Source organism: Heteronotia binoei, chromosome 17 (genome assembly GCF_032191835.1).
Source record: "Heteronotia binoei isolate CCM8104 ecotype False Entrance Well chromosome 17, APGP_CSIRO_Hbin_v1, whole genome shotgun sequence".
In the NCBI taxonomy this organism is placed as follows: Eukaryota; Metazoa; Chordata; class Lepidosauria; order Squamata; family Gekkonidae; genus Heteronotia; species Heteronotia binoei.
The window spans coordinates 1,527,482-1,542,679 of NC_083239.1; the positions used below are offsets into that span (position 1 = coordinate 1,527,482).

General features: G+C 44.0%; 1 protein-coding gene across 1 annotated transcript in view; it reads left to right on the forward strand.

Moving 5' to 3' along the window:
* Positions 1-15,198, forward strand: part of NUDT5 (nudix hydrolase 5) — a 33,327-nt gene that overhangs the window by 4,440 nt on the left and 13,689 nt on the right. The window contains exons 2-3 of the mRNA XM_060257867.1: positions 7,890-7,957; positions 13,929-13,981. Of these exons, the coding sequence (XP_060113850.1) occupies positions 7,890-7,957; positions 13,929-13,981 (121 nt within the window). The remainder of the gene's footprint in view (positions 1-7,889; positions 7,958-13,928; positions 13,982-15,198) is intronic.

Sequence of the window (15,198 nt, forward strand, 5' to 3'; positions counted from 1 at the left end):
TGCAAGCATTAGCACTTTAAGAAACCTTGGCCACGAACTTGCGAGCACTAGCACTTTAAGACAGTAGGATCACTACCCAAATTGGCAGCTTTGACTCCCACTCTGTTTTGATAAAGGATTCATATTGCCGAAAACTAAGAGATAGAGTTGTTTTTAGTTATTTAATTAATGATATTATTAATTGGTTAGCATTAAGAGGTATTTATTTATATAATTATTAGCAGATTAAATTGAGGGGTGGGAATTAGGGGGTATTTATTAATGTGCTATCGACAAAAAAAAATTAGCTAATCAATTAAGGAGATCTGGGTTGGGGCTTAAATTTAAATAACTATGGATTAAATTAATAGAGGACAGGGCAATTTTGGGATAGAGATAGAAGAGGGTGAGGAGGCTAAGTTGTTAAACTCTGGTAACATAACTGGGCAGGAAGCCAACTTGGTATTAGTGAAGGACTGGGTATAAGTGGGGATGTCTGGCCTGGGGATCCCAGTGCTCATGGGGAGGGGAAGATATGACGGTGGGAGCAGACGGAATTATATGGGAAGGAGGCGGAGACAAAACAGTGCTCGGCCCCCTTCCGGCCTGCGTCCCATCCCGACGGTAGCAGGCAGTGGGGCTAAAAGGGAAAGCCCATCTCCGTCATTGGTGTTATGTAACGCCAGGTCCATAAATAATAAGACCTCGATCCTCAGGGATTTCCTGCTTGAACAGGATATGGACCTGGCTTGCGTGACCGAGACCTGGGTGCATGATGGAGAGACGGTGGCTCTCTTCCAGATGGCACCCCTGGGCTACTCGGTCTTCCACCAATCACGGACAAATGGGCAGGGGGGAGGGGTGGCACTATTCATACAGGAGGGTTACTCCTTCAGGGCCCTCCCGGCCCCAACGATCGATGGTCTGGAATGCGCCGGTCTGGCATGGGATGTGGGGGAGGGGTTGGCGATTTGGCTGGTGTACCGTCCGCCTAACGCACCGGCCAGCGCCTTACCAGCTCTGATGGAGGCCGTGGCAGGGTGGGCATTGGAGTTCCCAAGGCTCATGGTCTTGGGTGACTTCAATGTCCATGCGGATGACATGGCCTCAAATCGGACGTTGGACCTAGTGTCTTCCATGGCGACACTGGGACTCTCCCAATTTGTTACCACTCCCACGCATCAGGCCGGCCACATATTAGACCTGAACTTTGCGTCCGGGATTTTGGTGGACGATATCGCTGTAGAAGCGGTACCATGGTCGGATCACCTGGCCCTCAAGGCTCGTATGAGTGCGCCGCCCCGACCCTGTATGGGCGGCGAGCCTATTTTGGCTCGCCCGCGGAGCCTGATGGACCCTGAGCGGTTCCAAATGGCCCTGCGGGATCCCTGGCCCCCTAGCGATTCCCTTGATGACCTAGTAGAGGCCTGGAATGACAGGCTATCTGGGGCTATCAACGAAATCGCTCCCCGGCGCCCTCTGCGCCCCCGTAATAGGCTGGCTCCGTGGTATACCTCGGAGTTACGCCAGCTGAAACAGGGACTCAGATGACTAGAGAGGCGGTGGCGGCATACTCGTGACGAAGCGACGAGAACATCCTATAGAACGTTTATGAAGTCTTATGAGATGGCAGTCAAAGCCGCAAAGAAAGACTACTTTGCGACTAGGATTGCATCTGCAAATTCGCGCCCAGCACAATTATTTAAGATAGTTGAGAATTTGACCACTCTGCCTCACGGCAGACCAAATATGAGGGAATTGGAAATAGGCTGTGAGGCTTTCGTGAAATTCTTTGCAGATAAAATCTCGTCGCTCCGCCAGGACTTTCCTGCCACATTAGATGCAGTACAAGAACCTGAGGCTCCGTGCCTGTCCTCTGGTCTTGCCTTGGACCACTTCGACACACTCAGCCTAGGAGAAGTCGACGGAATTCTCTCTACTGTGCGCCCTACAACTTGCGATCTTGACCCATGTCCCTCCTGGCTAATTAAATCTTGCCAGAGGGAACTTAGATATCCTATACGGGATATCATAAATAGATCCCTCTTGGAAGGGCAATTTCCAACAGCATTGAAAGAAGCCATGGTCCGCCCCCTCCTCAAAAAAAGTACAGCAGACCTGGCCGAATTGGCGAACTACCGACCGGTCTCGAACTTACCATTTTTAGGTAAAGTTATTGAGAGGGCAGTGGCGCTACAGTTACAGAGCTTTTTGGATGACACTTCTGCCTTAGACCCCTGCCAGTCCAGCTTCCGTCCAGGCCATGGGACGGAGACAGTGCTGGTCGCCTTAGTGGATGACCTCCAGCGGCATCTGGACCGAGGCGGCGTGGCGGTGCTGATGTTGTTAGACCTGTCGGCTGCGTTCGACACGGTCGACCATCGGTTACTGACCTGCCGGCTCGCTGACGCAGGGATTAGGGGGCTGGCCTTACAGTGGCTCTCCTCCTTCCTTGATGGTCGGGGACAAAGGGTGGCAATTGGGGGAGAGCTGTCCTGGAGGCACTCACTAGTATGTGGAGTGCCACAAGGGGCGGTTCTCTCTCCGATGTTGTTTAACATCTATATGCGCCCCCTTGCCCAGATTGCCCGGGGGTTTGGGCTTGGGTGCCATCAATATGCAGATGACAACCAGCTCTATCTACTAATGGATGGCCGGCCCGACTGCGTCCCAGAAAACCTGGACCTTGCATTGCAGGCCGTGGCTGGCTGGCTCAGGCTGAGTGGGCTGAAGTTGAATCCGGCAAAGACGGAGGTCCTTTGTTTGGGTCGCGGTGCCCCGGGAGGGGAAATTCCCTTACCAGCTCTTGACGGTGTGCCACTGAAAGCGGCCCACAGAGTCAGGAGCTTGGGGGTTCTTCTGGAGCCTTCACTATCTATGGAGGCACAGATAGCGGCCACTGCTAAGTCCGCGTTTTTTCATCTTCGGCGGGCAAAGCAGCTGGCCCCCTTCCTGGAGCGCCGGGACCTGGCAACGGTGATTCATGCTACGGTCACCTCCAGACTGGATTACTGCAACCCCCTCTACATGGGGCTGCCCTTGTGCAGAACTCGGCGGTTGCAGCTGGTGCAGAACGCGTCGGCTAGGCTGTTATTGGGGCTCCCAAGATGGGAGCACATACGGCCAGGGCTGCGCGAACTGCACTGGCTGCCAGTGGTCTACCGAGTTCGTTACAAGGTGCTGGTCATGACCTTTAAAGCCCTATATGGCCGAGGGCCTGTCTACCTGAGGGACCGTCTCTCCCCATATGAGCCCCAGAGAGCACTGAGGTCAGCTGGTAAGCACCAGCTGAATATCCCTGGGCCAAGGGAGGCCAGATTAAAGACCACCCGGGATCGGGCCTTCTCCGTTGCGGCCCCACTACTCTGGAACCAACTCAATGTTAATTTTATTGTAATTGTATATCAATTTTATTGTTTTATGATTTTACTATATTGTATTGCATTCCTATGTTGTGAGCCTCCCTGAGCCTGCTTGTGCGGGGAGGGCGGGATACAAATAAAAAGTTGTTGTTATTATTATTATTATTATTATTATTATTATTATTATTATTATTATTATTATTATTATTATTATTATTATTATTATTATTATTATTATATTGCCTGGAAAACAATCTAGAGGTAAATTACAACATCGAAGTAATGGCCTTTGGCAAAAGGACACCCAAATCACACCATTGGTACTTGAATTCTATTCCCATTGAACAAGTTTCATGTTTTAAGTACCTGGGGGCCATGTTTCGAGTGAATGGAAGAAGAACCACCAATATAAACATGATTACCTCAAATGCCAAAAGGAGTGCTGGGGCTATCCAAAAATTCTACTGGGGCAAAGGGGGTAAATGCGTAATTGCAGCCCTTAGATTGTTTAAGGCTAAATCCTTCTGCCAGCTAACATTCGGTGCCCAAACAACAGCACAACAAGTTACAAAAAAGTGGAGCGTGTTCAGTCAGAATTTTTAAGAACAGTTTTCCAGATAACCAAGGGCATTCCGAATGCATTAATTAGGATAGAAACTGGCATGATTACAGTAGAAGCGTGAGGCTTTGGATTTTGGCTATCCAGTTCTAGTTGAAACTTATGTTTTTTCCTAAGGGCTTGATCAGTTTAATTCTGCAAAATACTTTGGTCCCAAGATGGATTAGGGCCATAGAGGACAGTATTCATTATTACGGCCTTTCAAAACAATATCCCAGTTCTCATGATAAAGCTAGGGAGATAGTGAAGCAGAGAATATTGGACGTTGTCAGACAAAATGACCTTAATAACACAACCAAATGGCGAGCTCTGAAAGAACCAATCAACAGGGTGACCTCAATGCCCTATCTATACCGCTTAACAAATAATGAATATAGGAAAACGTTTATTCTTATGAGGTGGGACGTTCTCCCTTCAGTGGTGGCGGAGATATAAAAAAAAAATACTGTTCCAAGAACGATTATGTCCCTGCTGCAATGATGGTATCGAATCTTTAGTCCATGTCATATTTAACTGTGAGGTTTATAATGATCATCAAGAAGTACTTCCATTTTCCAAGGCCAGTAGTCTTTTACCAGTAGTCAAAAATCGCAACTCCTTAAGAATCTTTTTGACGATAAGAACCCTGAGGTTGCATACAAATTAGCAAAATTTGTCTGGCTTGCCACAAGAATAAGGAAAACTCTAATAATTCATTCAGGAAATGGCTAAACACCTTTGCCAATCAGTTTGCTGTAACTGCCATGTTCCGTTATATTTGTAGTTTTACAGCAGTATTTTATGCCTTTTTATGTATGATTTTACTGTTTTAAATGCTGGCTTAGGCTGTGAATAAACAAATCATCATCAAAAGGATATAGCTGATACCACTGAGACAGCTTATCAACTGGGCCTAACTCTACAGGAAGAAAATAAAGCTTTGCAAACTGAGCAGGATCTTATTTTAACTCACCTGATGGACATGGAAAACCGACTCCGTCAAAATAACCTGAAGCTTCGCGGGTTTGATGAATCAGCTGAAGGGTCCTCTGACCTCTCCACCTTTCTCTCAACATGGCTGGTTGACATTTTGAAATTGGAAGAAGGTATTGCTCCTGTTATCCTCCAAGTGTATCGCCTAGGACCTCCATCTAAGCACTTTTGATTCCCCTGCGATATAATTAAATTTCAACATCCTCGCTTTAAAAACTGCATACTGCAAGAAGCTAAAACCAAAGGCTTCCTCACTTTCAACTCTGCCAAGTTTTTGTGTTCCCAGATCTCTCTCCTGTGGCTCTTCAAAAACACCAGGAATTCAAGTTTGTTACAGAACACCTCATTACCAATAACATTTGCTATCGGGGTCAGAAACCTCCAATATTCTGGTGCATCACAACGACTCCTTGCTATAAGCCGCGGACATCGACAGCGGAGCAGATCTCCTTGAATCTCATTGTGTTGCCTGAGGAATTTATTAAACTGAAAAAAGCCACTGTAAAACACTCTTCTTGTGCTGACTCCTGGAAAGTAGTATGACTCGCTTATAGCCGTTCAACAGCTTTCCTTGTGCCTTAGTCCCTTAAACTGCAAGAAGATCAAATCAGTCAGTCCTAAGGGAAATGAACCCTGACTGTTCTCTGGAAGGTCAGATGCTCTTTCTCCATTTGGGACAAAATGAAAGATTTGCTTGCTCCTGCTATCTCACCAATGCCCTGCTTCCTAGGACAGCCCTTGTTTCTCTCTGGAATGTCAACTCTTTTATGTCCTGGAGACTACTTCACAAGACAAAATTTTTTGACATCACTCACCAAGGATCTATACAAGATAGAAATAATCTTCAACAAAATTCTAACATTGTTGTTCCATGGTTGAATATCTGCAGGTCAAACATCTCATTAATTCATTGACACTTTCTAACAATTTAGCTAGGCCTCTTACTCCCTTGGAATCTTTGCTCAAAAGCAAATACATGCAATATTCAATATTTCTCTCTTTGAATTATAATCGCTCATTACCATGCCAAGCCAAATGGCACAAAGACCTTCGACTTAATCTATCTTCTGATACCTGGGAATCCATATGGAATGCTAGCCCTTACAAATCCAAGTGTATAAACATATTCTCTCCTTCAGAGTACTAGCTGTTGGTACACAACTTCTATACAACTTTCCTGTATACATCGTGATTTCCCTCCCTCATGCTGAAAGCTCTGCAGATCCCCTTGGTCCTATTTCCACTGCTGGTGAGAATGCCTTACTAGACATAATTTCTGGAAGGAAGTAGTGTACTTTATTTGTAAGATGTCTGGCTACACTGTCCCCTTCACTTCTGAAACTATCTTATTATTCCACTGGCCTGATGACAGTATTCCTTCCTGCGAAAGGACTTAATTTTTCTCTTTTTCGCTGCTGCCAAGGTAACTATAGCTCACACCTTGAAGTCTCCAAACCCTCCTAACTGGTTCATAGTTATTTGGGATTTTTTCGTCATGAAAAGACTCACCAATCATATCTACTGTATTCAAAACCCTCACTACGTTTCTAAATTCTATACCATTAGGGTACCCTTTTTAGAATTTGTTTGTACTGACTCTGTTTTTCAATCCCTCAACGATAATATGGGTAAGATCTTATCCTTTTTTAAAAATTTCGTTTAATACATTGTCCTAATTATATGTCATTGTTTCATCGTATGTTATATTTTATTACACCTGGTGTAATTGTCTGTGCAGTTAATGTCCTAACTTGCAGATTTGACTATATTTGGATTGTATTTTTATATTTCTGTTATTACTGTTGTCTCTATATAAAAATCAATAAAACAAAATATTGTTTAAAAAACTGTTAAATTAATTTTAAGCTGCTCAATGATTTATGTTTTTATGCTCCAGTTAAGTTTTGAAATTAGCAACTTTTTTAATTTTTCGTGGTCTCATTATGATTAATTTTGTAAGTCACCTCAGGCTGGTTTTGCAGAGAGGTAGGATAAAATAATTCTATATGAATTGGAAATGTATGACCAAACCTCAGACACGAGAGCTTCAGTTGTGGAATTAGCCAATAACTAGACTCCAGCAAGCCCTCAACGGCAAACTGAATCTTAAATCTGTGTTCATACCTACGTTCACACTTTATTTTGTTGGAAAGAAGGAATGTAACATAATTAAGTTGATTCATCTAGAGCAAATCCATATTCGTTTCACATTACAAATAATGCGTTTTTCACCATTATAAGGATAAAACAGTGGCATGTATCCAGCTGCACAGTTCTAAAGACTTAATGCCACTTAAGTCTTCAGAAGAAGGAGCAGCATTTTCCTGCAGTATCCCCATCCCACTTCAGATCCCCAACTTTGCCCTCATGCTTTTACAGAAGGCCTTCTGACCATCAATAACAAACTTTGTGCAGAGTTAAGTGGATTACAGCAGAAGGCTCCACAAAGTCTGGCTCCACAAAGTTCATCGACTTTTCGCTATGTTGACTCACTGATCAACAAAATTATAGCACTGTCCATGAAAAGCAGTTCAGAAGTAGTGCCCTAGTACTAATATTCTACATTTTCATTCTCAGTGTTGTAGCTTTTAAAAAGGAAGATAAATGCTCTCGTATGTTCAGTCTTGCAAAGTTTCTTAAGGAGGGTATTTGACTTTTTCCCAAGGGTGAGTAACAAAATGTAGCTGGCTCTCTTAACTTTGAACTTAAAACGTGTCTTTCAGTGTTCAGGGTGGGTACTTTTTAACTCATTTCGTATTGTGAAAATTATGAAAACCTATCACCTTTGCAAGGAGAAAATAATTATCCTTCTTCATCTACAGATAGTCCAAAGAGAAATTGTTGTGCTTGGCTTCAGTTTTCCATACAAATTAAAGTACTGCTGATGTATTCATAGTTGTTGTTCAAAAGCGTGATGCTAATTTTTCACTCATTTAATTGATGATTCTCATTTTTAGATTATTACAGAGAGAAAGTGGGTGAAACTTGAACAAACAACATATGTAGATCCCACAGGTAAAACAAGGTAAGACTTTATTCTTTGCCACTCCATACCCTTGTATTTTTCCCCAAAGACTCTGGTTTTCATACTGTGCTCTGGGAAACTCTGCTGTGTAAGAACATAAGAAGATCCCCACTGGATCAGACCAGTGGTCCATTTAGTCTAGCATCCTGTCTCACACAGTGGCCAAACAGTTCCTCTGGAGAGCCAACAACAGGGAATAGAATCTGAGACCTTCTCCCGATTTTGCCTCCTCCTGGCTCTGGGATTCAGAGGTTTAGTTCCTCTGAACATGAAGGTTCCCTTCAGTCACCATGGCTAGTGATAGACCTGTCCTCCATGAATCTGTCTAATCCCCTTTTAAAGCTGTTTATTCTTGTGGCCATCGTTAGATCCTCTGGCAGCAAATTCCACATTTTAATCACCCTCTGTGTAAAGAAGTATTTCCTTTTATCTGTCCTAAAACTACTGCACATCAGCTTCATTGGAGGCGCTTGAATTATAGTATTTTGAGAAAGGAAGTAAAATTTCTCCTTGTCAGCTCTCTCCACCCTGTGCATAATTTTATAAGCTTCTATCATGTCCCGCCCTTAGTTGTCTCTTTTCTAAACTGAAAAGTCTCAGACTGATTTCCCACTAAACTTACGCTGCTCTCACTCTCCTCCTCTCTGCGGGGCTGCTGCTGGATTTCGCACAAACTGCCCTGGACCAGCGAGTTGCTCCGCCTCTCTTCAAGTTCCTTTCACAGCAGGCAGGATCCTCTGAAAACCAATTTCTGTCTGCCGCGGAGGGGACTTGAAAAGGGGTGGGGCAACTCGCCGGCCTGGGGCAGCTTGTGTGGAATCCGGCAGCAGCCCCTCAGGGGAAAGGAGCAACGAGACCAAAACAAGGTGAGTGGGAAATCGGTCCCCGTTTCATCAGCCTTTCCTATAAGGAAAGGTGCTCCAACCCCCTAATCATCCGGTTGCCCTGCTCTGTACTTTTTTTTTACTACTCTGCAGTGTCCTTTTGGAAATACAGTGACCAGAACTGCACACAGTATTCCAAATGAGGCCACACCATAGGTCAATACAGGGGCATTGCAGTATTGTCCATTTTATTCTCAATCCTTTTGCTAACCTAGAGATTGCCTTTTTCAGTGCTGCAGCATGCTGAGTTGATGCTTTCATTGAGCTACCCAGTACGATCCCAAGATCTTTTCCCATCTCAGTCTCAGCAAGTTGGGATTCTTTTCGTCCCGGTGTGCAGCACCTTACACTTACAAACATTAAATTTCATTTGCCATGTTGCCATCTACTTATCCAGTTTCTGAAGATCCTAGTGGTAGCGTTACCAGACTTGCTAGGGTCTCCTCTTTTTATTGGGGGGGAATTAGCAGAGGCAGATTGTAGGTAGAGCTATTTTGCAGCGGTATCTCACCAGATATATATCAAGGTCCAGTTTCAGAAAGAAGACTCCAGATTTAAAATAGTTTAAAATATTTACTTAGAAAAATATGTGGGATTACAATCACACTTGAAGCATTCAAAAATACACACAATCAAGAGATTAGGGAAATTAGGAGGGAAGAATAGAGACTTCGAGGGATTGTTACAGAGGCAATATTACCGGTCTGGATGTGCAGAAGTCTGTGTAGAAATGGAGATGGAGATGTACAAGGCCAGCATGTCTTGTCCAAGAGGCCCATTAGAGTAAACGAGGGTACAACCTGCATTGGCGCTCACAGGTTGCATGATGGGGTGAGGTTTGCTCTCTTTTTTTAAACTGTTTGGTACAGCAGCAGTGTGAGGAGGGAGCCCAATTAAAATTAAAGCTGCAACTTTCCAAAGTGTGTTTAACTGTCTGCCCTTACAAAGGACAGAAGTTCTTATGGAACTCAATTCGATGGGCTGCTTACCATCTAAAAGCCCTTCTAAGGGGGAAATTACCATCAGTTGACTTAATTATGGCGGAACCTCTTACCAGCCCAAATCAGGCTCAAAGAATCTTGCTCACTTTCAGCAGTTTTAGGATCCCCAGTCTGCTGCAGTCTCAGAAAGACTTCTTTCACACCAAGGGGATTTTTCCAGCTAGGGTCTTTGTCAGTTCTCTTATAAATCCCCTGCTACCCCACTGGCAAAAAGAGGGCTCTTTGACAGAGGACATCAGTTTCAAGGCAGGAATGACGAAAGCTGGAGACCAGAGTGGCTTGACTCAGGGTCCTGATTCACCTTTCTACCTGAACCCAGCTTCAGAGCATCTCCTTCTTGAGAACTCCATCTCTCTCTCGGCTTGACTTCGCGAACGAAGATTTAAGAAAGGTGCAGTAGTTCACGTCTGCTGCAGGCTCGCTGGTGGCTGACAAGACCAATGCGGGACAGGCAGGTCCGGCCACAGTGGCTGCAGGGAAAAGTCTGATTTGGGGTTGGTGCTGTAGCAGTGCGATTCTTCCTCAATCTCCTTTTGTCCTCAAGACCAGCTATGTGTGCGTTCTCAAAGGAAGAGACAGCCTGATGGATGGTGTGCCTCCATGCTTTGCGATCTGAGGCTAGGTCAGACCACTGGTGATGGTTGATGCGACAGGTGCCAAGGGATTTCTTCAAGGAGTCCTTGTACCTCTTCTTTGGTGCCCCTCTATTTCGATGGTGGAAAGTTCGCCATACAGGGCAATCTTGGGAAGGCGGTGTGCCCTGCCCTGCCCAGTGCAGCTGCGTCTTCAACAACAATGCCTCGATGCTTGTAACCTCCGCCCGCTTGAGGACTTCAGTGTTGGTCACAAAGTCACTCCAGTGGATGTTGAGGATGGTGCGAAGGCAGCGCTGATGAAAGCGCTCAAGGAGTCGCAGGTGATGAAGGTAAAAAACCCACAATTTGGAGCCGTAGATGAGGGTTGTCATCACAACCGCTTTGTAAACATTGATCTTGGTGCCTTTTTTCAGATGCTTGTTGCTCCACACTCTTTTATGCAGTCGGCCAAATGCACGGTTTGCCTTTGCCAGTCTATTGTCAATCTCCTTGTCGATCTTGGTGTCTGAGAAGATGATGCACCCCAGGTAGCTGAACTGCTGGACTGTCTTCAAAACTGATTCACCCACAGTGATGCAAGGAGGGTGATAATCTTCCTGGGGTGCAGGCTGGTGGAGAACTTCTGTCTTCTTCAGACTAACTTCTAGGCCGAATAGCTTGGCAGCCTCTGCAAAGCAGGACGTCATATGCTGCAGAGCTGATATCGAGTGGGAGACAAGTGCAGCATCATCAGCAAACAGCAGCTCTCGGATAAGTTTTTCCATTGTCTTGGAGTGGGCCTTTAGTCGCCTCAGGTTGAACAGGCTGCCATCGGTACGATAGCGGATGTAGACACCATCGTCATCATCTAAATCTACTGCGGCTCTTTGAAGCATCATGCTAAAGAAGATCGTAAAGAGAGTTGGCGCGAGAACGTAGCCTTCCTTTACACCTGTGCCTATTGGGAAGGGCTCCAAGAGATCGTTGCAGTGTCTGACTTGGCCTCGCTGGTCTTCATGTAGCTGGATGACCATACTGAGGAACCTTGGGGGACATCCTAAACGTTCCAAGATTTGCCACAGGCCGTTCCTGCTAACGGTATCAAAAGCTTTGGTAACTTTGAGAACTCCATAGAACAGGATCTAATTAACTCTTTCACAGCCCTCCCATCTACGGAACAACTTGCAATCACTAAACTAAACTCAAAGTGTTGAGGGACAAACTTTTGAAAAGAAAAAGTGATCACACGCAACAAGTATCTAACCTGCTCATGATCCCCAACACTCTTGAGAATGGTTCAGCTTTATCAAACTCCTCTCATTTCTATGGAGGTAGACCAAAGGAAAACAGGAGTAAACCACTCACCCTTCCAACAAGTGAAACCTGAAGAGAAGACTGATTTAATTTCCACCATAGAAGGCAAATTGGATCTCAAGGAGAACCTTGAGTCATCAACACAAGCTGAAGTTCATACGTCTCCAGTAATGGCTGAGAACCCCCTTCTGAGCAGCAATAGTGAGACTGTGTGGCCAAATACAAGTCAACTAATTAAGAACATCTCGACCATCTTGGGTAATGGATCTGTATTTCATGACAATGAAATGAGGTATAGATGGATAATACCTGAAGGTCTGAGCTTTGAGCTGCAACGGTAAAAGGATTACAATTAACTGAAAGAATCTTGCTCACCCACTGCCCAAAATCACATAACAAGTGGAGAAAGGGTGATGTGGGTTTCTCCAGTGATTAATGAGGGCTGCTGGAGGTGTGGCAAAGCTCCTGGTGGCTGGCTGGCTGCCCGTTCTCCTAATCCAGGGATTGTTATGCAGCTGCACCTACTCCTACTATTCAGTGGACAAGAGAGGTGAGTGGGGTGGGGTGGAGGAGGGGAAAACCCTTATAAAGGTTCAGGAGCTGCACTCCTGTGAGCTCCTGCTGAATTCAAGGCCCGCATTTATGACGTGTTGAGGTTGGTTTGCATTATTCAGTTAATCCTTAAAAGCAACGTGTAGCTTATTCACACTGATAAAATATTTTCCTCCCTGAATATTTTGACATAAATGTTATATTACATATCACAACTAGGAGTAGTTTAACATGTATTAAATATAACTTTGTTCTGAATTTTTTATTATGTACTTTAGAATTAAAAATAAAAAGTTGTAAACCCCCCCCCCCCCCCCCGCAATAGTAGCACCACAGGGTTAAAACCATGAGTTAGCATAGTGTGATGAACTGAGACACAGAAATGAGAGCTGGTGAACTAGATGCAGCTCATAGAAAGTACTCAGGCCTGTTGCATCAATCTCCTTCTCAAACAATAAGGCTGTGTCAGTTATCATCCTCAAGCTCTTAAATTGCTCTAAAAATGGAGACTCTATTCCATCCACCATGTAGATCAAATCCACCTAAAACATCAGCCTTCCCAACCAGGATCACCTTTTTTTGGTTTGGATTCAGCTTCAGTTGGTTCTCCTTTAGGCATCTGACTTTAGCTCAGAGCCTTGGGTCAGAACTTGAGACAGATGCATCTGAAGACTAAGGTGATGGAATACAGAGTTGGGGTCATCTGCATATTAAGAATGCCCTACCTCAACGTTCTTGACAATCTCATTTGGGGCTTCAGAAGGCTTAGAACCTTAAGATTCTTGTGTGTTGTCTATCCTTGGCATGAGTTCAGTGAAGTTAAGCTGAATAAGATCCCACATTAAAGAGTGAACTCAAGAGAATGAAATATGGCAGACACTTTAAAATGCTGTCATTAGATGTTGACATCGAGGATCTGGCTTACTTGGTCATTTGTAGTCACAAATGGTGTGCTGCAGCGTTCTCTATCTGCTGCTTCTGCCCTTTTGTCCCTTGTCTCCCCTTTTGTGACCTTTGGATTTTAAGTCTTTGGGGCAGGGATGTGCATCTCAATTTTTTACTCTGTAAAGTTTTTCATACTTTTCGCTCAAATCCTTACTGACACACAAAACTAGATAGGTGACTAGGTAGGTGAGGATAAAATGTGTAAGTGTAGGGGGCTGTGGGGAAGCACCCACTGTACTGAGTTACAAGGAGGAAGGCTGAATTAAACATATAGTATAATGATCAATATCTTTAACTGTGTAAGCAAAGATCCTAATTGCTTCTGGCTATTATGCCTATATTTACAGTTCAGCTGCCTGTTTGTGTAGGAAAATGCTAAGTAACTGCACAATAAATTATGTACAATAAAATACGCTATTCAAATTTGTTTAATTTGCATAATACATGCAAGCTGCAGAATCCCACTTTTTGTTGTTTCAGGATTTGAATTGGTGCAAAATTTTGGTGATTCATTATTGTTTAGCAAGTTGACGTCTGCCATATGCCTTGAAATCTGCATTGTGAAGTATAAAATTCTCCAGAAAACCACAGTTCTTAAGAATGACATTAGCACATGGCAATGAAAAATCTCTTGATTCGACTTTAATATCTCGTTTTTGGAATTAACACCTCCTTTATCTTCTGCCTCCAATTTGAACAGAGTATGGGAATCTGTAAAGCGCACAACAAGAAGAGAGGGGCTTTCAGCTGATGGTAAGCAAGTCCCAACATCGATGCAGGCCTGCTTCACATGCAAAAAGGAAAAAAATCAAAATATACGTAATGTGTGTGTGAACTTTTTCCAAATATTCACTGAACTACAGGTATTCAGTGTAACATATATACATACATACATAATATATATATTCTAATTTTTGAAATTGGTTTCCTAACTATTGCCCTTTTCACTTTACCATTCTAAAACGGGTGTTATTCGTTGTTGGTCCGATTTTGAGTAAAGCAATACAGGAATGGGTTTCATACAGTAAATTTTCTTCTGCCAATGAGCAGTCTCTGAAGCGCTATGGTCATTTCAAACAGTGCCATTTTATCAGTGCTGTAGTGGTTCAGTTGAGTCAATGCATTTCAATGGTGCTGCTATAGCACTGAAGTGCTCTTGTAGTTTAATGCTATAGTGCTCACCTGAGAACGTTGGGGTTTTTTTTAAGTCTAAGGAAGATCATGTGTGTGGGGCGGGGGGAGTGGCGCTGTAGAAAGTGCTATGGATATTTTAAACAGCACACCACAATGATTCAGAAGCATAACAAAGGAGTTGAGAACAAAAAAAGTGGTTTCCTTCAAACGTGACTTGACCATGCTTTGCTAACATGGCATAAGCAAGTTTGTATGAACAAGTAAATAAATTTTGCTAGTGGAGAGTTACTAAAACATGACTGTCTGAAATGACAGAAAAAATCCATTAGCAACCAGTTACTAAAAGAGAATACCAAAGCAGTTTGAAAAGGGCCTATGATAATTTTTGTTTACTATACTACTCCTAATAATGAGCAGAAGTGAGTGTCACTAGACCCAAAAACAGTAAAAAGAAGAAACTACTCCTTTATTGAAAGGTGCATGGGTAGGGAGATGCAATACATGCAAGCATGGCTCAGTGCACTTGGATGCTTGTAGCCAGATTACCAGAGCTACTTGGGGAAAAAAGGCCACACCCCCAACTCTTCAAGCCAGGGTTTTTCAAATAGTGTTTGGGGGGCAGTTTCTCAAGGGCTCTGCAAAGAGAAGCAGTCATTGGGAGACAAGTTTCCTGGACAGGGACTTGGCATGCAATGGCTGATCTTTCCCAGTGAGGAATGGGGTGGACTTGAGGAGTCACATTCTCAAATTCATGTCGAGCAACAGTGAGGCCAAACGTGCCAAGTTGGCCCTCTGTGTAAAATGAGGATATACTCTAGAACATATTGCAGAATCCT